The sequence below is a fragment of the Salminus brasiliensis genome, chromosome 4 (assembly GCF_030463535.1).
Source record: "Salminus brasiliensis chromosome 4, fSalBra1.hap2, whole genome shotgun sequence".
Classification (NCBI taxonomy): Eukaryota; Metazoa; Chordata; class Actinopteri; order Characiformes; family Bryconidae; genus Salminus; species Salminus brasiliensis.
This window is the reverse complement of record NC_132881.1, coordinates 39,863,330-39,886,476: the sequence shown is the minus strand read 5'-3', so window position 1 is coordinate 39,886,476 and position 23,147 is coordinate 39,863,330. Positions and strand designations below refer to the sequence as shown.

At 39.5% G+C, this 23,147-nt stretch overlaps 1 protein-coding gene and 1 long non-coding RNA gene across 2 annotated transcripts; one reads left to right on the top strand and one right to left on the bottom strand.

Annotated features, from left to right (window-relative positions):
* Positions 1 to 519: 519 nt before the first annotated feature.
* On the top strand, positions 520 to 16,544 carry LOC140554312 (von Willebrand factor A domain-containing protein 7-like). Its single transcript, XM_072677196.1, has 16 exons — positions 520 to 702; positions 870 to 1,148; positions 2,337 to 2,430; positions 2,635 to 2,763; positions 4,330 to 4,516; positions 5,326 to 5,495; positions 7,079 to 7,191; positions 7,331 to 7,447; positions 8,001 to 8,180; positions 8,527 to 8,659; positions 9,800 to 9,952; positions 10,815 to 10,907; positions 13,861 to 14,129; positions 14,366 to 14,499; positions 15,152 to 15,311; positions 16,152 to 16,544. Exons 1-16 carry the CDS (start codon positions 523 to 525, stop codon positions 16,542 to 16,544), a joined length of 2,784 nt encoding a protein of 927 aa, XP_072533297.1. The 5' UTR covers positions 520 to 522.
* A 995-nt stretch (positions 16,545 to 17,539) lies between these two features.
* LOC140554919 (uncharacterized) lies at positions 17,540 to 22,391 on the bottom strand. Its single transcript, XR_011979648.1, has 5 exons — positions 22,306 to 22,391; positions 20,991 to 21,064; positions 20,683 to 20,768; positions 20,422 to 20,516; positions 17,540 to 20,297 (listed from the first exon to the last, which is right to left on the bottom strand). It is a non-coding gene; the product is annotated as an uncharacterized lncRNA (long non-coding RNA).
* Positions 22,392 to 23,147: the final 756 nt, after the last annotated feature.

Genomic DNA, 23,147 nt, shown 5'->3' with positions numbered 1-23,147 from the left:
AACACTGGTTATCTATGGTTATCTTTTTTGTGATTGCATTAAAATAAACTGTGTTGTTGCAGTGAAATAAATATTGTTTACGCAGTAAAAAAAAACTTTTTTGATAACTGTAAAATAACTATTGTTTATGCAGTATAATAACCAGTGGTATTACAGTAAAATAACTGTTGTTATTTCAATAAAATAACTGTTGTTATTGCATTAAAATAGCCAGCGTTGTTGCAGTAAAATAACTGTTGTTTATGCAGAATAATAACCAGTGTTATTACAGTAAAATGACTGTTGTTATTGCAGTAAAATGACTGTTTTTGCATATTGGTTTATTCCTAGAAGAAAAACTAGTTACAGGGTGTAACTTACAGGAATGTGAACAGATTTATCAGACTTTTATCAGAAGGTGCAAAGTTCATTTTATTGTCTCGATAATGAGAAAATCCTTTTTTACTGCTCACAGATGTAGGCAAATGTAATCTGCAGTGATTATTTTAACAGCAGGTGTGTTTCCCGCTCACTCAGCTGGAGATGAGGTCAGCAGTGTGTGTTATCACTCTGGGCGTGCTGTTGTCCAGAGTGCAGGCGTTTGTGCCGGTCGGGGGTGGAGGTAACACACATGTGACCATCACCGGAGATGCGGTGATGAATAAAGTCTACAAAGTGTGTAAAGCAGTGGCTGAATCAGAGGGGAGAGAGTTCAAGCCAACGGTAAGGGTGTATGTGTGTGTACATGTGTAATGTACATTTAAATTCACCTTATAATTATATTCATTAATGATGCTATAAATAGATCTGTGTGTGCATGTGTGTGTGTACCTCTTAACTGATTAACTGCTCTCTCTCTCTCTCTCTCTCTCTCTCTCTCTCTTTGTCAGGGTTCCTCAGTAGAGGAGCTGCTGCGTGCTTGTCTTGGTTCAGCCACTGGTCAGGTGTCTGCTGCCAAGTTCCGTGAAGCCCTGAATCAGATCTACATGCAGAACGGCATGGTGGACCGAGACTTCATGTCCAGTGACCGGCATCACTTCAACAGTGAGACTTTCACTGAGGGACGTGCTCTAATTACGCAGGGCATGGCCGCCATCAAAGCCAACATCCGCAATGGCAACTTCCAGGCTGCAAGAGAAACACTAGGCCGAGTCCTACACACTCTTCAGGTGAGAGATAGAGAGAGCCCCATATTCAGCTCTTGGATATACTCTCAAACCTTCTGTAAAAGTCTGCAAAACACTATATGTCCGAAACGAATGCATTCAGCTACTGGAGAAGAAACTGGACCATAGAGACAGCTACTCCTTAAAAAACAGGAAAACTTATTTTTTTAAATACCCTGATTTCAGAAGAAACAATAAATGAGCAGGTGTCCCAAAACTTTTGTCCATATAGTTTATGTTTGGAGATACAAACAAGCAATATTAGATGAAAAACACTACTTGTAAAATAACCAGCTTTGGGTTTGTGTGGCAGTCAGTGGCAGTCAGGTAGATAGAAGAATGAATTCCAACTAAATATCAACAAATCTAGAAGCAAATGTGATACAATCAGTCAAGAAACTCAAACTGAAAAGTGACAATTCTGGAACAGAACAATGATCCATAATATTCCTCAACATCCAGCATGAGCATCGCTCAGTGTTTTCTGGGCAGGCCACGGGTGGTTAAGTAGAATATTACACAAAATGTCACTTTTCAGCTCTCATTTTCCACCAACAGCCTAATAACTTTTTTCTTCGTTTATTACTTTTGTTATTAGTATAAATCAGTTTAGTATGTTCAATGATCTTTTTCAGCAACGCCATTTTCGACTAAATAATTTTTTCTTATTTTATAATATTTGTCATACTTTATATTACTAAAATAAATGTCTTTGTGACTTTAAAATTAGTTTGGAAAGAGAGCTAGTTAGATCTTGACAATTATCTGGGTGGTCCATGGGTAGAAAAACAAGCCAAACAGCCAGTTTGGTGCTGAGCTTATCAAGCCAGTGGACCGATAAATGCCTGCTATCTGCGATGCTGGGCAAAACGTTCGCATAATATCGCTAAGCTGTGTGTTCCTAATGCATTTATAAGCTTTGATATTTGCCAACGCTGGTGTTACTAACTACTGACTAAGTAGGGTATTTTTCTACAATTGTACAGACTCTTTCCTGACACTATGCGTTAATATATCCCTCAACACTGACAAAATCCTTAACAAGGAAATAGACCAGCATGGAAAAAAGCAGTGAAACAGAACTGATACTGACTGATGATACTGACAGTAATTTGCAGCTTTGCACAGAAAAGGGTGAAGCCATAAACACTTACAAAAATCCTATGAGTAACCATATGACTGTTCTTGCAGGATTTTTACAGCCACAGTAACTGGGTTGAGTTGGGTAACAAAAAGCCATATCCCAACCTTATCAGACCTGACCTCACCATCAGCAATGTCGCAGGTAATGTGAGACTGAATGTGACACATGCATGGTGAAGGAAAACTAAAAGAGACCACCCCACCCCACACCCTACATCATACAACAGTTTTAACATTATAACCACTGTAATACAGCTTTTAGCATAATCATAATTCAGCTTACTGCTGTAACCGCCACTGTTCATTACACCCATGTGTGTGTGTATGTTTGTGTGTGTCTGTGTAGATGTGAACACACCAACCTGCAGTGACTGTGCCAGTGGTACATGTTCAAACCCGCTGTTGCCCGCCATTGTGAATGAGAAGAAACTCACGTCTGGGTACATGGGCCTGTTTTCTGCCAACAAACCTAAAGGTCAGATTTAACATGTGGACAAACAAACACACACTCAGCTATAAAGAGCTAATGGTCCCACACACACTACCAGCCCACTGACCGGGACTGATGTTGTTTAATAATACAGCACCAGTTTTGCAGGTGAGATGTGTGTACGATCTACAGCTTCACTCTTACAAAGGTGCGTTAAATTGTTGTGGGAGTGATGGCGTAGAAGAACCATAGTGGTCCTATGGATAGTCCCATGTACGTAAAAGACGTGTATGAGGGTGAAGAACCATTGAACTGGTAAAGAACCCTTACATTAAATAAAGTTCTGATACTCACGCATGACCGTTACAAACTTGGGGCCTCTTTCATCAATATCTCCTTGAAAAAAGGACAAACAAAGTCCACATTAGATTCATGATGTGGTTTTAAACCACATATTTTTGCTCTGATGCTCTCATAAGGATGAATTACACTGTCCTCATAATTGGCCAAATCCCAAATAAGAAAAAAAATTAGTGAATGTCAAAATCATCCTGAAAACTGCATAATAATAATTTCACCTTTTAACCCCTTTAAGGCTTATTACACAGTAAGGTGTATTACCCAGTAACTACAGGAGTTATTACAAATAGGAGTTTGTAATAACACTTTCGGCCCGCTGGCAAGACATGGGCTTTTTAAGGGGTTAAACTCCTTAGAACCACCAGTGGTTCCAGGCTTTTTCCTACTACTGACTTAGAAACAACTAAACTAGTTGTATTGCTTTACATGTAGTTACTGACTGGTAATCCTCAGGGTGTAATAAAAATCATGCACAATAAGGGGTTCAGAAAAAATCAGTTCCTAACCCCTTCGTGCAGAAAGGTTTATTACACACTAAGGTGTATTACTCACCTCTGTACAAACTGGTGGTGCTGTTCTCTGGCAAAAGAAGTTTGTAATAACACTTTCTGCCCTTTTTAAGAGCACAAACAGCACAAAGGAAGGATGTTAGCCGTGTACAGAATGAAGCTCAGAGCTGTAGTTGACTATGAGAAAGCCGTATAGTGTCACGGTATGTATATGAGCTTGGAGAGGTGGACATACACAAAGGATATTTATTAAGGAATATAAAAAAAAAAATAAAAAAAAAAACTAACAGAAACAAAACCAGCACTAAGATTTCCAAAGAAAACTATACAAGAATCACACAAACAGGCCAAGTCCACAAACCATATAATCGACGTGAACACACACCGACATGAACATGCACAAGACCAGACAAAGGAAGGCTGAAACAAAGGGGTACTTATAGGAAGTATAACAAGAAACACCTGGGAGTAACAAGGGGGCGTGGTTACAAAGAAGACACAGGTGGAAAAACAAATTGACAGGCGGGACTAGGACAGACAGGACAGGAACAGAGGCAGACCTAACGGAACAGGGGCAGGCATGACATATAGCTTCAGGAAAGCTGTGTGTAGTGTCTTCAGAATTAGTTATTATTATTATTAATTGAACTGCTAGAGGGTAGAAATAAGTGGCAGGCTGCTCCTAAATCCCAGTGTGACTCTGAATGTTAAACTGTGTGTTTGTGTGTGTGTGTATGTTCAGGTAAATGCAGTCACGGTGGGGATGCTGACCTCAGCAGTACCCAGAACCCTCGGGGTGGGATCAATAAAGATGAGCGGCGGGCCCACAACGCGGACCTGCACAACACCGCTGTTGCCATAGCAACAGAGGCATCACTCCATCTCCTGGAGGACATTCAAGGGGCAGCTGGCAATAAGGACTATCTGAGGTAACGGACAGGACAGAGAGCAGTGTGTTAGTGTGTGTATTTCCCCAGTCCTTACAGTCCATATGTAGAAACTAAGTTATGAAAACAGGCTGTTTTGAATGTACTGTTTTTGTCATTTCATAAAAAAAACACATGCATTTACTTCTACCTGCTTGTTCAGCCTGCAGCAGTTTAACTTATGTCGATGTTGAGAGGAGTGCTTTTAGAATACAGGAAAACAGAACAGAGCATTTATATTAATAGCTGACTATTACTTTTGGTAATAGAATTTGTACTAACACTTTCGGCCCGCCGGTGGTCCAAATAAGCAATAAGCACAATGTCACTGCACACGTTATCAGTGTTTTTTTAAATCGGCTGTTTCATGAGAGTTGTTGCCACATTAGGCTTCACATTTTGTAACCAAGTTAGAAACCATTTAGCTTCCTGGAATTGATAATTAACTAAAGCAGTATTCATTTAAAGAGTCTCTCGTTCTCTCTCTCTTTCTCTCTTTCTTTCTCTCTCGTTTTCTCTCTCTCTCTTTCTCTCTCTTTCTCTCTTTCTCTTTCCTCTTTTTCTCTCTCTTGTTCTCTCTCTCTTTCTCTCTGTCTCTCTCTTTCTTTCTCTCTGTCTCTCTCTCTCTTTCTCTCTCTCTCTCTCTCTCTCTCATTCTCTCTCTCTCTTTCTCTCGTTCTCTCTCTCTTTTCTTTCTCTCTGTCTCTCTCTCTCTCTCTCTTTCTCTTTCTCTCTCTCTCTCTCTCTCTCTCTCTCTCTCTCTCTCTCGTTCTCTCTCTCTCTCTCGTTCTCTCTCTCTCTTTCTCTTCCAGGTTAATGGGTATTGCTCGCTCTGCTGTCCTGTGCTTTGTGATTGACACTACAGGCAGTATGGCTGATGACATCGCTGAGGCTAAACGAGTTGCACACAACATCATTGACAGCAAGAAAGGCACCCAGGATGAACCTTCAGAATACATCCTGGTCCCATTCAACGATCCACGTACGCTTCCTGAGACATTTCACAACAGTGGCATTATTTACAAATCACAACCCACCTTCCTTCTCCTTTTCCTCAGATCACTAAAAGCACCACTGTCTTCAGCCACTGATTTTCAACTGCATATCACTGCTGTCCAGTGAAAAACATGCATCGTCATTTTTTTAGTTTTTAGTTTTCTACATGGTTTGAACCCTGTAGCTGCTTCTGTACACTGTGTAAGTAATTCTGGATGAATAGACCAATAGAAATGTTCCAAAATGACATTAGCTTTAATTGAAAGTGAAGTAGGCTTTTCCATTCTCCTGTACAGTTGCTGTTTTGGAGATACATGTTTTTTTTATATGGACAGTGACTTTTACTGCTCTAACACACACCTTATTCAAGGCATGGCTTCCCAAAATCATCTCAACAGAAAGAGGAGTCCTAAATGGTAGAATGAACATCACATTAAACCCTCTCTCCACCAGTTAAAGCAGCATTATGTAGCAGCGTCAGAATCATTTTGATGCCCTACTGACTTGTAATAGAGGGAATTGCTTCTTTGTCATTGTCATTCCGGGCTCAGCATGCAGGCTACTGCACTCTGTAACTGTGGTGTAGCAGCCCAGACTATGCAACACTGAGCCATGTTTGTGTAAAATCCTGTAATATTGCAATATTGAAATATTGCAATGCTGGTTCTGCATCTCCCAGCTTGTCAACAAATGCACGTGCAGAGTCCATGAGAGGGTGTGACTTTGTGATTTTGTCATTTGTCTTTACTGCAGTGTGTGGGATGTATTTAGTCTAAACCACCCAAATACTCATTAAAATCACTCCAGCTCTAAAGTCAATGAAAAGGCAGGTATATAACTTTATGCAAACATCAAGGTTCCAAAAAAGGTTTAAGGACTAAGGTGCCTAAGACAGCCAGTGTTCCCCAATGCAGCCTGAATAATTCTGATTCTGCATGTGATTTATATAACTTCTTTACCTGGACTCTGAATTGTCATTGATTTAGTCCCACTTGCATCCAATCAAAAAGGTGCTTTTAGTAATGCGTAATGCTCATCTTAGATACAAATCCACTTTGATTGCATTTTAAAAATATGCTGACATCCTCAAAACCTGGGATGCTCTGGCATACATGTCCCTGGCATAGCATGTCCCTATCAGGCATGCTTCACCTCACATTCACCCCAGATCAAACACCCCGTGTGAATCCCCTTGTAAATATAAAGGTCTGGACTTTATTCAATTGTCACCCTACTCATATGTTTTGGTTGGGCATCCCTAGCTTTCTCATCCCAAAGCCTGGGTGCTCATACACATTATAAATGCACAATGACACACATGACACTCCCCACTTGTAGGGGAAGTTCAGGAACACAGACCAATACCAATTCTCTTATAATGCTGCTTTAATATGATCTTAAAACCAAGCTGCTTTGGCAAGACTGGGTCTTAACAAGTAAGAAGACTAAAATATGCAGATATGCAGATCAGAGTTGGGAACTGCTGGCTTGTATGTTATTACTAAAATATTTATATGTAATATAAAGATGTGTTATATGTATATTTCATATTAATTTGTTCTTTTGTAGAGTTTGGACCACTTATACGGACCACTAACCCTGATGTGATGAAGGCAGAGATTGCGAAGCTTGGTGCCAGTGGGGGTGGGGATATACCAGAGATGTGCCTGTCTGGACTGCAGGTACAGAGGAAGGACTCCTCTTCTTAGTCCTCTTAGTGAATATTACTGTATTAAGCCATTTAGGACCTTTTCTCCATAATATGATTATATTTAACCCCCCCCCCCCCTCTCTCTCTCTCTGTCCCTCTCTCTTTCTCAGTTGGCTCTGACTGGAGCACCTGCCTCCTCTCACATCTATGTTTTTACTGACGCTCCAGCTAAAGACACACACTTAGAGAAAACCATCATCGCCCTCATCCGCAGCACTAAATCTACAGTAAGTGTCTCTTCTCCTACATGAAGATAAAGCCCCAAAAAGGTCCACAATTATATATTTATAATTTATAATCCATATTTCCTGGGCCGCTACCTAAAAGAACGAAGAGCAGTGATTGTGCTGTACAAAATACAAAGCAGATGGCTCAAGCTCTTACACAGTCTCAAGGAATACTAATATTATATCATCAGTGTCCAGTGAAAAACATGTATCTCCAACATACTGAACAGAAGTTAATGTAAAATAAGAGTTTATTCCAAGTCATTAAAGCATTTCTATTGGTCTGTTAATCCAGAATTACTTACACAGTGTACAGAGGAGCTACAGGGTTCAAATCATTGAGAAAACTAAAAACAAAAAATGGAGTATATTAAAAGCAGTATATATATATATATATATATATATATATATATATATATATATATATATATATATATACAATATATATATAGTGACAAAGCATGTTTACATTGAACATCTTGTCCTTAACTGTACATTTACTCCTACAATTTTGGCATTTGTCTCAGTCGTGCACTCACTCTTTTATGCTTAGGTGTCCTACTTCATGACACCAGGGAAAAGATCAGCAAGAGCAGTGAGGGATGAGGTGCCCTCAATTTTCCAGCTGTATTATGACTTGGCTTTGGCCTCTGGAGGTCAAGCTATAGAGGTGTCCAAGGCTCAGCTGCCCAGCGCCACTGATATCATTGCTGACACCTCTACATCCGCTCTGGTAAGAAATCATGTTCTGCCTGGTTCTGAAGGCATCATTAGTTGCTGCGTCTCTTATCCAGTTGACAATTTTATGAGTAAACAACTTTTACAAAATCAGAAATTTCAGTGAAATCTGATGTGTGTAGTTGATCAGACAAGATCTGTTTGATGCCCTGAATTGAGCTTTTCAACTTTATACTGAAGCTACAAGGCTAAAGTAGCTCAGAAACAATAGAAGCTCTCTGTCTCTGTCTCTCAGCTGGCTCTGATCGGAGCTAAAGAATTTAGATTTTTACTGAATTTAATAATGTTCAGAATCGTCTGTATTTTCTGTTCACATAGTCTAAACCCTCTCTGTATCTTAGGTGACAATTCTACAGCGGGCCAGGAACCCAGGCCGCATAGAGAGTTTCCCCTTCCTGCTGGACGCATCTGTGTCCAATGTCACCGCCTATATCACAGGACATTCACTCAAATTCACTCTGCGTAGCCCGTCAGGTGAGGGTGAAAGCTGGCACATGCACTAAACAGATGGGAATACACTATATGTCCAAATGTTTTTGGACACCCCTTCTAATGAATGCATTTAACTACTTTAAACCGCACCAATTACTGATACCGATGTGCAAATGTACACATACAGCTTGTCTAGTCCCTGCAGAGAAGTACTGTCAATAGAATAGTACTCTCTAAAGCAGATAAACATGAACATATTGGCATCATGCCTAATGTCAGGCGTGGGCTGGCAGGGTACAAAGCTCCCTGTATTCAACTGTGGAGCAGTGGAGCTGCAATAATTGTTGGTTCTTAATTCAATACTTTTGGGATTAGTTAGAAATGTGGTGGGATGGTCATCATCCAACATCCTGATCTCACTAATGCTCTTGTTGATGAATGCAATCAAATACTCACAGCAATGCTCCAATATCTAGTAGAAAATCTTTCCTGGACAGTAGAGACAGTTACTCAACAAAATGAACTTCAGTTGCCTCGTATTCAATTAGAATACATCATCGAACACGATGCGTGTACCCAGCTGTATAATGTATGTAATTAGTCAAAATGATAAATGTTTATTGATGACTATGATGACTTGATGTTTAATAGCAATAGGCCTATTTTATATAAGCGTGCAGTGTGGAGTGGTAAATTAGCCTCTTAAACAGCTTATGCCGAGTTATTACAAACTTCTATTACCAGAGAATAGCCCCACCAGTTTGAACAGAAGTCTCTGTAGTTACTGAGTAATACACCTTAGCCTGCAATAAGCCTTTCTGCATGATCCAAACCTCAGACTACCACACTAAGCAGTAGGTCAAATCGTGCACCACTATTAGAGGTGCATTCACTAGTGTAACACATAAAGAAGTGTGTGTGTGTGTGTGTGTGTTGGGACACAGAATGTGAAAGATAAATGTCAAATAATGTTTTTTACTATGATAGTTGGTGCAGCATGAAATTAAAATCACAATACAATATACACCTCTTCTACCTCTTAACTTAAAGTGTAATTGATTACAGGTTTGGATTTTTTTATATTATAATAATTATTATGAATTATGGTATGTTTTTATTGTAATTACAGCTTGACATGAATCAAACCACTCTTATCTGATATCACCTGCTTGTGTTTTTCAGGTGTGTCTCAGTCTAACACTGCCAGTACTGGCTCTCTGGCTGTGATTCAGACTGTAGGGAACCTGCGGCGCATTCAGTTCAGCTCTCCCATAGAGACAGGACTGTGGAATATCAGCATAGAGTCCACACTGTCCTACGCCATCAAAGTCACCGGTGAGCTTTACCCTAGGGCTACAATATTAGGCAAAGACACCTTAGAAAATTATATGTAAAGGCATTTATCTATGCAATAAGTGTTTGTTACAAAAATGCGATTACAGATAAACAACACACACCCGTAAAGCTTCTGTTAAATGGCCCATTAAAATAGCCTCAGGTTATGAAAACAATCAACATGTGGGACAAATATTCCTTCATATCCTCAGTTAAATACAGAAGACAAGCCATTGAACTCCCCAGAGACACAACGCTTCTGGTTGCTTTAGTCAAGTCATTGTGTAGCGTAGTCTATAGCCTACATTTGTGCTGAAAATGTAGCAAATATATAACAGTTCGTAAATCGAGTAGCCACTCAGTCAGTCATGCAGAGATTTCTTATTCCATGTGAATGGGTCATAAATTTTACAGACATCCTGTAGTAAACTTACATTTCTTCACCGCCCCATGTGAAACTAACCCCATCCGAATGTTTACCAATTTCCAAAGCCCTCTTTAAGAAAACATAGTTGCCTAGTTCAGTCCTCCATTAAAGCAAATAGGGTGATCTGCTGGCGCACTGTTCACAGAATCTTCTTACAGACTGAAATCAAGAGATTCACGTAAACAATTTTATAACTTCCTAAGCAATTTACTCAGTAATGTACATGACTGTGCAACCTAACTGTAACTGAGGCAGTACTTTGAAACTTTCAGTATAGTATAGTTTAGTATACTATACAGTATTAACATATAGTATTTATGCATATTTGGTCATTAACATTAGTTTGAAAAGTGTAAAAAAGATTGCTGATGTGTGTGTGTGTGTGTGTGTGTGTGTGTGTGTGTGTGTGTGTGTGTGTGTGCGTTTGTGTTTCAGGTCAAAGTGCCATCACATTCATTTATAACTTTGTGGAGGAATTTATAGGGCCTCACCCAGGTTATGCTGCAATCGAGGGTCGTCCACAGACAGGTTGGTATTGTCATTATATCTACGGCTGCTTGTAAATGATGTATATTATCTCTTAAGAGAAATCCCAGAACACTGTACACAACATTGCCCTCTATTTGGTAGGCTCACACCTCTGTTTTCTGTACTTTGGCCTTCATTTACAACAAAATGATTCTCTTATAATATCTCATTGAACATGATGACTCTCAGACACAGAAGCTTAAATAGAGAATATGCTCCACCAGAGAGGAGCAGCTGTGTGTGTGTGTGGGGGGGGGGATAATTGGGTAAAAGGGAAGAGTAAAAGAATGATAGTTAGTTATGAGATTTAATCCATATTTCAGCAAAAATAAAGTGTAATTTTTTTATTTTTTTATTTATTTTTCTTTTATCAAGTTTGGTCCCAACTTGCTCCCTTGTTAGATATTGCAACTTGCTAGGCCACTCTCTTTACAAAGCCTAGTGATGTATTCGCAGTTTTCTTTAGGTTTAATGGGATTAGTTTTACATGGGGAGGTGGGGTAACGTAATTATCGTTTGTTTCTCAGTGATTTTAGTTCCGTCCGAATGTGCCATTCAGTCATTTTTACAGACTGTGACATTCTGCCACCTTTTACCTTCTGTCAAAGGGCCGTAAAAATTAGGTTATTAAAACAATCTAGTGCAAATCTACATATGGGACAAAATCCATCATATCCTTAGTTAAATCCAGAAGACGAGCCATAGAACTCCCCAGAGACCCAATGCTTCTGGAAACTTTAGGCAAGTCATTGTGTAGCATAGCTTATAGCCTACATAAGATAAGAGATAAGATAAGATAAGATAGTCCTTTATTAGTCCCGCAGTGGGGAAATTCACAGTGTAACAGCAGAAAGGGATAGCAGGACACTCAGTTACAAAAAATTTAGATAAATAAATAATTTACACTATATACACACAATATAGATAAGAATTAAAAAAGCAATAAACAATATTATTTACAGTAAAAGACTCTTAATTGCACATGGGGGTGGGATATTGCACATAGTATACCCTGAACATGAACATGTGTGTGTAGTTAAGTGTGTGTGTATGTGGTTAAGTGTGTGTGTATGTGGTCCGCTGGGAGCAGTGCTGGTTGTGTAGTCTGACGGCAGCAGGAAGGAAGGACCTGCGATACCGCTCCTTCACACACTTGGGGTGAAGCAGCCTGTCGCTAAAGGAGCTGCCCAGTGCTGCCAGAGTCTCATGCATGGGGTGGGAGCTGTTCTCCAGCATGGATGCCAGCTTGGTTGTCATCCTCCTGTCTCCCACCACCTGCACTGGGTCTAAGAAGCACCCCAGGACAGAGCCGGCCCTCTTTATAAGTTTGTCCAGTCTCTTCTTATCTGCCGTCGAGATGCTACTGCCCCAGCAGACCACTCCATAAAAGATGGCAGATGCCACCACTGTGTCGAAGAACGTCCTCAGGAGCGCTCCCTGCACTCCAAAGGACCTCAATCTCCTCAGCAGGTAGAGTCTTCTCTGGCCTTTCTTGTAGAGAGCTGCAGTGTTGACTGACCAGTCCAGTTTGTTGTTCAGATGAACACCCAGGTATTTATAAGAGTCCACACTCTCGATGTTCATACCGCGGATGTTCACTGATGGAGAGGGGTGTCTGCACCTGCGGAAATCCACCACCAGTTCTTTGGTTTTTCCAGCGTTTATCTGCAGATGGTTCTGCAGACACCAGTCCACAAAGTCCTGAATAAGTTCTCTGTACTCGCTGTCCTCCTCATTGGATATGAGGCCGACGATCGCTGAGTCATCAGAGAACTTCTGGAGGTGACAGGTCGGTGAGATGTACATGAAGTCAGCAGTGTACAGGGTGAAGAGGAACGGTGCCAAGACCGTTCCTTGAGGGGCTCCTGTGCTGCTGACCACCAAGTCAGAGACACAGTCCCGTGCCCTCACATACTGGGGTCGGTTGGTGAGGTAGTCCAGTATCCAGTTTGACAGGTGACTGTCCACTCCACAATGTCCCAACTTGTCCTTTAGAAGCCCTGGCTGTATGGTGTTAAAAGCACTGGAGAAATCGAAGAAGGTGATCCTCACAGTGCTGCCGGGCTTCTCCAGGTGAGAAAGAGCTCTGTGTAGAAGATAGATGACAGCATCATCCACCCCGACACCAGGCTGGTAGGCGAACTGAAGAGGGTCCATGGATGGGCTCACCAGAGGGCGGATGTGGTTGAGGACCAGCCTCTCCAGTGACTTCATCAGATGGGAAGTCAGTGCCACCGGCCTGTAGCTGTTTAGGTCCTTTGGGTGCTGTGTTTTGGGCACAGGTACCACACAAGATGTTTTTTACTTAGTATGTTTACAGTATGTTTTTCATACTGTATGTGCTGAACATGTAGCTAATTTTCAAACAAAAAACGCTAAATAATGTCATTGCTAAATAATGTCATCGCATAAATGTCCATAAATTAAGTGTTGTGTAGTAATAAGAAACAGGGAAAAAGTACTGAACACATGAAGAAAGAGAGTTTGATTTAGTAAGTTAAATTATGGAGATCTATAGTTTGATTTGTTTGCATGTGTGGGTTGTGTGGGTTGTATTTGACATCTGGTGAGAATTTCATGTCAGTAGCACCTTTAGAAGTATATGTACTTAGAAAATCGGTGACGTGTTTAATACTTATTTATATATGCACATGATATATATGAAACTGAAAGGGCCTGTGTGTGAGCCCACACTGGAATGCCTCACTCTTCATTCAACATTAGTTTAATAGTAACTGCATTTCATAGAAATTAAAGAACAGAATGAACATGAAAGCAGAATAACTTTTACAACTTCTACAATTACACACACACACTGTAGAAGTTGTAAAAGTTATTCTCAGTGTGGGTTCACACAAAGGCCCTTTCAGTTTCAGAGGTTAAGAATGTAACACCACGCCTTCAAAATACTGGACATGAGTCTAATGACGTTTTTCTGTTTTTTATACATCAGGCTTACCCGCCAAGCTGATGCTAACAGTAACAGGGCAGAAGGGCGCAGAGGCTCTGAAGATACAAGAGGTTGCTCTTGTGGAGGTTTCAGGGACGCGAGTGGCTGTTGGAAACACACAGCAGATGGGAGGTGGGGATTTCTTGGTGACCGTGAGTGAAGTTCCAGAAGGAGAATTTGTGGTCATGATGAAAGGAGAAGAGACGGCCACCTCAAGCCGCTTCCAAAGGCAGAGCACTACACAGATGTCCCTGTCTAAAGTCATTATCAAGGTACACACAGCCTGAAAACACCAGTAACTGATAAAACCACAGTAACACATGGCCTACCATGCCATATTGCTTCATTTTGTTTTGGTGAGGCGTTAAAGTTTAAGCTTAAGAAAATGAACCTGGCATCATTGAATCGTGATAAAAAATGACTTAATCATGGCTAAACTAAAATAAAATGTACCAATCCATGACATTGTGATACCTGTGTCATTTCTCTGCTTCTCCTGTCTCTCTAGGCTACAGTAGACAGCACCCTGCTGCCTGGAGAGGATTTTAAGCTGCCTTTTATTGTAACAACCAATGGAACCGGAGGCACCTACACTATCAGTGCCAGAAATGACAGAGACATTCCTCTTACCTATAACACAAAGTAGGCAAGACTAAAAGCATTCAATAAACCTGTGCAAGGTCATAAGTACTCTTGTCAACTAACAAAGTTTACATTTACATTTAAGGCATTTAGCAGACGCTCTTCTCCAGAGCGACTTCACTGTTTAATCAGAAAAATCACCCTTAGCTAGTTTGTATCGGCTCCAAAAAGATACCTCTAAGCTTAAAAGCTACTAAATTGTCAACATACACTACACTTTGCCCAAGTACTCTTGGAAGAGTTGGTTCCTTAGTCTGCCTTTGAAGAAAGCGGGTGACACTGCCGTTCAGACACAAAGGAGAAGTTTGTTTTACCACTGATGACCATTGTCATCAAGTACGGAGGAGTTGGGCCATTTTTGGCTTTGCAGGCCAGCAAAATGACAAGAGACTGAACAAGCACCTGGGTGGGTGGCCTCTTTAGAGAGGAAAGGTAGAATTCTCTGGATGTTGTATAAAGGAGAAATTTGCATGACTGAGTCAGATTTGCAACCTGATTCGAGAGTGATAACTGGTCATCCATGACTACACCAAGGCTTTGTTATACTGCAGGCTTATTATGCACAAGTTACTACAATGTTAAAGTGAATTATATAGTAACAACAGTGAGGAAAGTCAAGTCACTTTACTACAACACTTGTCTTTGGTTTCAGGCTGAACCTGGTGCCTGGGGTTAGTGCAGAAAGCACAGTGACTCTGAAAACACCTGCAAACACTCCGTCAGGGACTGATATCACTCTGACCATCGCGGCAGAAGGGCCAGGAGGCTCGGATTCTAATTATGCTGTGCTTCACCTTTCTGTCCTTGCCAAGGTAACTTCTGTAAATATCAGAAGGACTACACTTCCTACCACAAGGGACAGAAAGGAGTGAAAGTGGAGCAAATAGTAAAAAGTTATTAAGTATACCCAGAGACCTGTTCGTTATACCCTCTCCTTAAATGGAAAAGGACCACCATAGCACCACTGACGACCAGTCATGATTTGGGTTGTGGACCATTCTATGCAAAGCAGTGAGACTGACATGGTACTGGCATGTTAGTGAGTTCTGCACTGGTAGACTCTAAACAAATAGGGTTCAGTATGTGGGACTATAAAGAGGAACCATTTAAGCATCCAAATGGCTATTTGAGTTGGCATAGTTCTGCATAGAACCCCTAAAAAACCTTATCTTTTGAAAGTGTGTTAGGTAGACAGGGGCACAGCAGCATTGCTGGGCTTTTACACACCTTCCACACATGCTGACTGATTTATTAGACTCTTGCTGGTACATCTTGTGGGTGTACAGTCTTTTGCTTCTTTATTGCTGGTTTGGTGTAGTGAATTTTCTATAGGGCCTTGCCTTATTGTATAATAGAAATTTAAAGTGTTTCCACACTAATGACTATTTAGATATCTTTGCTGTTGTAGCTTCAGTGGCCATGTCGAAAGTGCTAGAGTTTGTTGCACTCTGAGAAGAGGAGACATGCAGGCCTGTAATGAATTTATAATGAATTAAATAAACTGTAAATAACATTATATTTAGTATTTATATTTAATCATATATTTTGTGGCTAAATACTAATTACAGCAATAAATACCTGTTTAATTTATGAGTACACCAGCTCTGGTGTGCACACTTGGTTTTTAATTTCATGTCCTCCATTTCAAACAGATGACTGATATCACTCCTCCGGTGTGCGAGATAACTGGAGTAAGTGGAATCTGCCCATCTGACTGCACCCAGTCAACCTGGGACCTGTCTGTCAACATCACTGACGGCAACGGCTCGGGTATTGAAACCATTTCCATCCAGGAAGGCAGAGGAAACTTCTCCCAGAAAACGGTGGTGAATGGGGGCATAACTGTAGTGATGGGGAACTACAGCGCCTCCTGCTGCTCACCTGATGTAACTCTGTCCATTGTGGATAAGGAAGGAAATGTGGGTAAATGCTCATACTCTGTCGAGAAGAGCGGAGGGGTCACCCTCAGTCTGTCTCTGTCTCTGTGGGCCTGTCTGCTGGTCTCTACCTTAAATACACTGTGGGATGTTAAAAGAGTTTGCTAAATTCTAGCAGTCTTTTGGGTTGCCAGAGTGCTGAAGACATGAACAAACATGCCGAATCATATTAGCAGAATGTCTGTTGATTTAAGTATTCAGGATTTTGTCAGTGCTTCTATTTAACTAACATTAACAGTGTACTGTATTTGTTGGGTCATACACTTGTAGCAAACTCTCTGACAACTGGTTCAGATTCAGATTGTGTTAAATATATTTTCACTTCCTTTTTATTTTGCTCAAGTTAATAGAGTTCCCTAGGGTCCTAATGAAATGCCTGTGACTTGCTTTGGCCAATCCAGCAACACCCATTAAGATATTAAAACCATGAGACTATGAAATAATGCAGGAGGATAGCAAAGTCATGCACCTACTAACTGGGGTTACTCATAGGGCCCAGCCCATTCCCTTTCCACATACTTTAATCACCCACTACATAGCAAAATCAGGTAAGTCTTCCCTTCAGCAGGATTTTGCTGAATTCATGTCCCTCTCATAGGTGACTGTGGCCATTTATGACCCAATTAGCATAATTTTTGTATTGATCATTTGTTAAACATTTAGCTGTTTGAAGTGAAATAATGCACGAAAATGACAAGATCCTACATATAAGCACAAGGTTTAGACATAGCCTTTCCTTCACCCATATTCTAATAACTCACTACATCATAGAATATTTTAAGATTATATATTCAGGCCAGAAAAAAAGGGGCCACAAAAATATATATTATTTAAAATATATGTGATCTGTTTGTTGTAAAAAGGTGCAAAATTACATGAAAAGAACACCTCTCCAACTTTTAAGCACAAGGGTGGGTCAATCACACTTTGAGCTCATGTTGCTCTGGAAATAGTTCACTGGTAGGAAAGTACAACTTCCATTAAACACCACTGTATTCTGGAATCAAACATCAGACCATCTGTAAAAAAGCCTCTACATCAGAATATTGATTAACTGATTCATACGGTGTAATCTGAAGGTTTTGCCATGGCCCTCAAATCAATCAAATCAAATCACATTTATTGTCACGTCACATTAAACAGGTAAAACATTGGTGCATTGTCTCTCATGGTAGTAGAAACACCGATATTTACAAAATAGAGAATATACAGAATATATACACACACATGTACGCTATACACAGGTTTGATATAATCTGCTGACATAATCTGAAATGTTTACATTACTATTTACATATAGACACTGGATAAGGTGTGAATTCAGTTGTAGTGTGAGTCACTGTTACATGACCTAAACATCATCACCTCAAAAGAGCAGTGCATATGTGACAACCTGGAAATCTTACAGCACTAGAAGCTGTTTGCTAGGGAAAAAAGGGTGAAAATCCCCTAAACAAGACTTTTAGCTGGCTACAAAAAGTATTCCCAAGTTGTACTGATCATGCAGGATGCCCAGACCTTGCCTTCAGACTTTTTTTCTTATTTTGAAACTGTATAAGATAAAAATAAAAAAGCAATTCTGCTTAAGGAAATGTGTCGTCTTTAATTTAAGGCTTTTTGGAAATCAGGTCATCTTTTGCTCACCTGGCCTTTCACAGTAATAAACCTTGTTTTTCTACTGTTTCACATCATTTGAATCTGGTAATTGTTCTTGATATTGTGTCAAACGTCCAGGATGAATGGACAAAAACCTCCTGTGTTTTCTGTTATGATGCAGTATAATGCTGATCTAATTACGGTGATTACAACATTACACAGCTCTGCAGAATCATCACAGTAAGACAAAACAGTTCATAACGGCCAAGGTTTTACTACCACCCCACACCCTGTGTCTATGTATATATAAACATGTATACATCTGCATAGACTGTAGATCCAGAGGACACTGAGAGTCGGGCCAAGAAGGTAGGAAAAATTACATTACCATTCAAATGTGTGCTACAAATATTGTATTGTGTTGTCATTTTTTTTGCTCTTGGTTTGACAGTGATTTTTAACCCCTTTGTCACTGTACATCTTATTACTATTTAACAAGTACTATAAATATTTCAGCTATTCTGTAATTCTAGTAGTTCGTGTCCACATTTGTTTGCTGTATGCCACTTGCTTTGGCCAATCCAGCAACACCCATTAAGATACTGAAGCTATTTTTATTTTTTACTGAATGATTGATTGCGTGATGGATAGATAGACTGATTACTTAACATCAGCAAATACATTTGCTTAAATATATGCATCAATACATTTGTATAAACATATATACACATTGTATAAATATATATACACATTTATGCATTCAAACATGTCCCAAAAAAACTAAGGAGATGTAATATGATCAAAATCACAGTGACATGCTAAACTATGCATAGGTAAGTATGTAAAAATAAAATGTGCATGTTATGTTTTTACCCTGCATGATGTTGTTCATGTTAATGTTCATGCCCTCAGTTCAAGTTCTGAATCAGTAGGTGCAGCACTTGTCTGGCAACCGGTCCCACCTACACTGTAAAAAAAAAAAGTTCAGCCAACAAAAAAAAAAATGTCAACTTATTACAAGTGAATTTTTGAGTAAACTGAACTTTTGGAGTCAAAAGTCTTCCCAACTCAAAATATCAAGTTAAGTGATGAGTCCACTTAACAAAAATAATTTTGTCCACTGAACCAATTACAGAACTAAGCAATGTTAGTTGGTAGAACAAAAGCTACCACAACGGTAAAAAATGAGTCCAGATGGTTTACTTAATATTTTAAGCCGAAGTAACAAAGAAAATATGAGCATTAATAAAACACTTTATTAATCAGAATGGAGTAAAATTCAATATGCATGGGCTACAATACATGGAACATGCCCAGGACTGTACAAATAGTGTGATCTATAAGCAGAAAAATTAAAAGCATTAAATCTCCATTCCATATACAACTTAAATCATTTATAAAATTTTACAAATATTTAAATGCTATGGATTTGTGTAGGAAGAAAATGTGATAAAACCAGCACTTTTTAAACTTGTTAACCTGCAAAAACTGAACAGACAAAATGTTTACACTTTAACATGCAACCTACATTACAATTCATCTTGGACATCGTAAAAGTATGGTGCAATATGGTCATAACATTTTTAAACGCCACACATTTGTGGCTTTAACAATGGTACAACAAAAATGTGAGCTTTTCCAATGTTACAAAACCTTTTGTTAACCTGAAATAACTGAACTGATAAAGATGTTCAAAACTTTAAACTTTTTTAAATAGCAAAATGCAACCTGCATTTCAATTTTGCTTTGACACCTTATTTAAAGTATGGTCCTTTTTCTTTCTTTTTGGAAAGAAAAAAACGAACTCCATGAATCTAATAAAAATGTGTTCCTTCTACTCACATTTCTGGAAACCAAGAGTATTGATATTATGCGTAATGCAGACAATTTTGCATACAGAAAGGTATGGTGACAAGGATTGCAAGGAGGATTAAGCATCCATCAGTCCATCTAGCACAGCTTAACCTTTAGGGAATGGACTCTTGCAGTGCAAGATTCACCAAGATCCATGAAAATCTTCTGTATTGCCTCAAAGGTGTACCTGAGTTCTTGGGGATATTCCATATTAATGGCAAACAGAAGGCCAAACAAGTATGCAAATGCTGTTGGCAGATCAACAATATCCTGAAGAACAACAACCTCTTCTAGGATAATTGCAATGTTCGTGACATTTGGCAGGGACGTTGAGGCAGCTACATCATCTTCCATCACTGTGAGAATGGCAACCTTGACATCTTTGGTGTAGTGGTCTTCAGTGTCTGTGTCCTGAGAAATTAGAAAAGGGGGAGTGGAGATGGAATGTGAGAAAAAGAGAGACAGCTTAAAATTTTGTATTATACATTCAGAAATCATGTAACTGATCTACATAGGTACACAGAAGGCTACTTACCAGACATTTCTTCAGCAAGCTAGATGGATTTTCCCGCAAAAAAAGGGCAACCCTTCAAGAACTGTTCTTTGTCGTTTGGCAACAATGTCATTCACCTAAGGGAAAACATACTGTTGACAATACTTGCAGCAATATTCAAGCAGCTCTGTGTTCAGTGTTTATCAAGTGTGTCAAGAATCACGTTCATCTACAAAGCAACATTTAACATGGAAGTGGCTACTCCAGCCCACTACAGAAAAAAAACATCAACACAGCCATTACCATATCGTTGCTGTCCATTAAAAAACATGAACGAATCATTAGAACCCAGCAGATGACATTTGTGTTGTGCCAAAACTGGGCTGCATCTGGAAAAAAGCAAAACAACCATTCAAGAACAAATAAGCACAAGTAAAACCACATTCTATAAATTGGCTTTTTAATTCTAAGAAGCATCATGTCCCTCAGTGAGTCCTCACTCACTGAAGCTTAACATCTGGGGAAAAACACAGACATTTCAGATTCAGACAGAAATAAAATTACAGAGGAATCCCAGATATGGCTACAGGTATATTAAAAAACACAATTACCTGAATTCCAGGCACGGTGATCAAAAAAGTCGAAGGAATCCAGAAAAAAACCAGAACAGGAAAATGGCTACATCCTAGAGTAAAAAAATATGCAGATTCAAATGGACAATTCATAACATGTAATTTTGTGCTGCACTTGAGGTTAACTGTGAAAGAAAAGCAGTGCTGAGAAGTGCAGAATGGAAAGATTTAAATGAAAGTCGGATGAGAAGCCTTAAGCCTCGGATACACAAGTTTTAAAATCGGTGCAGATTATGAACAGACTAGGTATCAACATTTGATTTTTTATGACGAATTAAATTATATCCATCGCACAACAAACGGCTGTACCACAGCTCGCTGTCGTCGCGTGCGGCTATACTGCACGATTAAACCCAGCGTCTCTCGCTCTCAAGTTCTCTCTTCTCTCTCTCTCACTCACACACCACAGCAATAACAATCTAGACAACTGACAATATGCCCTCTATATACTCTCTTTCTCAGCAATAATCCAACAGTTACAAAGCCACAGAGCTACCGTTATAAAGCAGTCAGCTACCATAGCGAGCTAGCATTTCTTAACCACCGTGTATAGGGTGCGCCTGAATAGTGAGTGGTGTGTTAATCAGCTTTAAGCAGTGTCAGGGCTGCTGTCCGTTATGGCGTACGGCGCATAAATTCTGCACGTTTTAACGTGGCCTAAAAATGACCAAGGAATATATATTACTCGAGTCCCCTCACAAATACTAGGTTTTATATAATTTGCTCGTGAGTCGTTTTAGGGACAGATTTGTTCGCATTGCGCAAATATAGAGGTCACTTACATTTGTTAGTGAGCCGTAAAGGTCCGAGCTAAAATAATCTGAGCTAAAAATCAGATTTGAGCAATGTAGCAACTCTGACTAATAAAGTCTGCAGACTGCGCCAACTATTTACTTCGACACAATTACAAAAACAACTGTATGGCAACGAATATGCCATGCCTCGTCCCCTTTAGTTAAAAAAGCAGCATTAGCTAGCTAACTAAAATATATGGAAAAACCGTCGAAAGTGACATTTGAAAACAACGTTTTTTCTAGAAACTCCGACATATTAAAACCGAATTTAAAAAAGCGTTGAAAAACCAACCTATTCTGTGGGAAAATAATCACAACAGCAAAATGTTAATGTTAGTTAATCTAGCAAGCTGGCTAGCGAGCTAACACACTGCCAGAGAAACACTACTTTAACCCCGAGCAGTTCTGGGCTTGCAAACATTGTTTTACAAAGATAATTTATTTTCACATATTACTCCAGCTAATATATCCACATTAACAATAGTCGTAGTCAAAGATACCTTCATCAGCTGTTGTAAATGACTTTCTGTACTCTACGCTAGCTGTTCTCAGGAACGTGCTTAAGCCCCTGCCAAGACTGGGAAACCCCATAGCAACTTCCACTGACATGAAGTGCGCATGCGTTAACTAAATTACTTGGTATTGTGGATCAGAAACATAGAATTGTAAGTTACACGAACAAAGAGAAATTAGTTTATAATAAATTTGAGCTGAATTTGCTTAAATTACTCATTATGACATGTAAACTTCATCTACTCACTTATTTTAGTTCAAATTACATTCTTATTTTAGTTTAGAGAACAGTTTGAAAAAAGGATTTTTTACAGTGTAAGCAATCCGGTGCATAACAGAGCCTACAGCACAGTCAAGGCAAGACAGTAATTGTTGTATAAAAAGCTTCTCCAAAAAGCTTGGCAATGTAAAAAGGTTACAGATTTTCCAACTCATTGAAGTCAGGTATCATTACGACATAATGTTACCTAGCGAGTTTTCCTCATGATAATTACAATCCTACTATCCACACTAATGTTTGCTAGCTCCCCATGCTAATGACTGAAAAGGTAAACTAGTTAATATGTTAAATAATGTTTTCAAATAATGAATATTTAGTTATAAATGATATTTATTACCAAAAGGCACAGAGAAACTGAAAATTTTTACATTAGGAAATGTTTTCTCAGAGGCAGCAGTTGAAAATGAAGAATCAACATCACCTTGTTATCTGGGTTAGAGCCAGATCTGACATAGAGCCAGGGCTCCCGAGTAGTGCTGTCTAAGTGTTGGCCCTGGGATTGTGGGTTTGATCCAGGGTGATCCATGGCCAGAAGTTTCGCACCTCCAG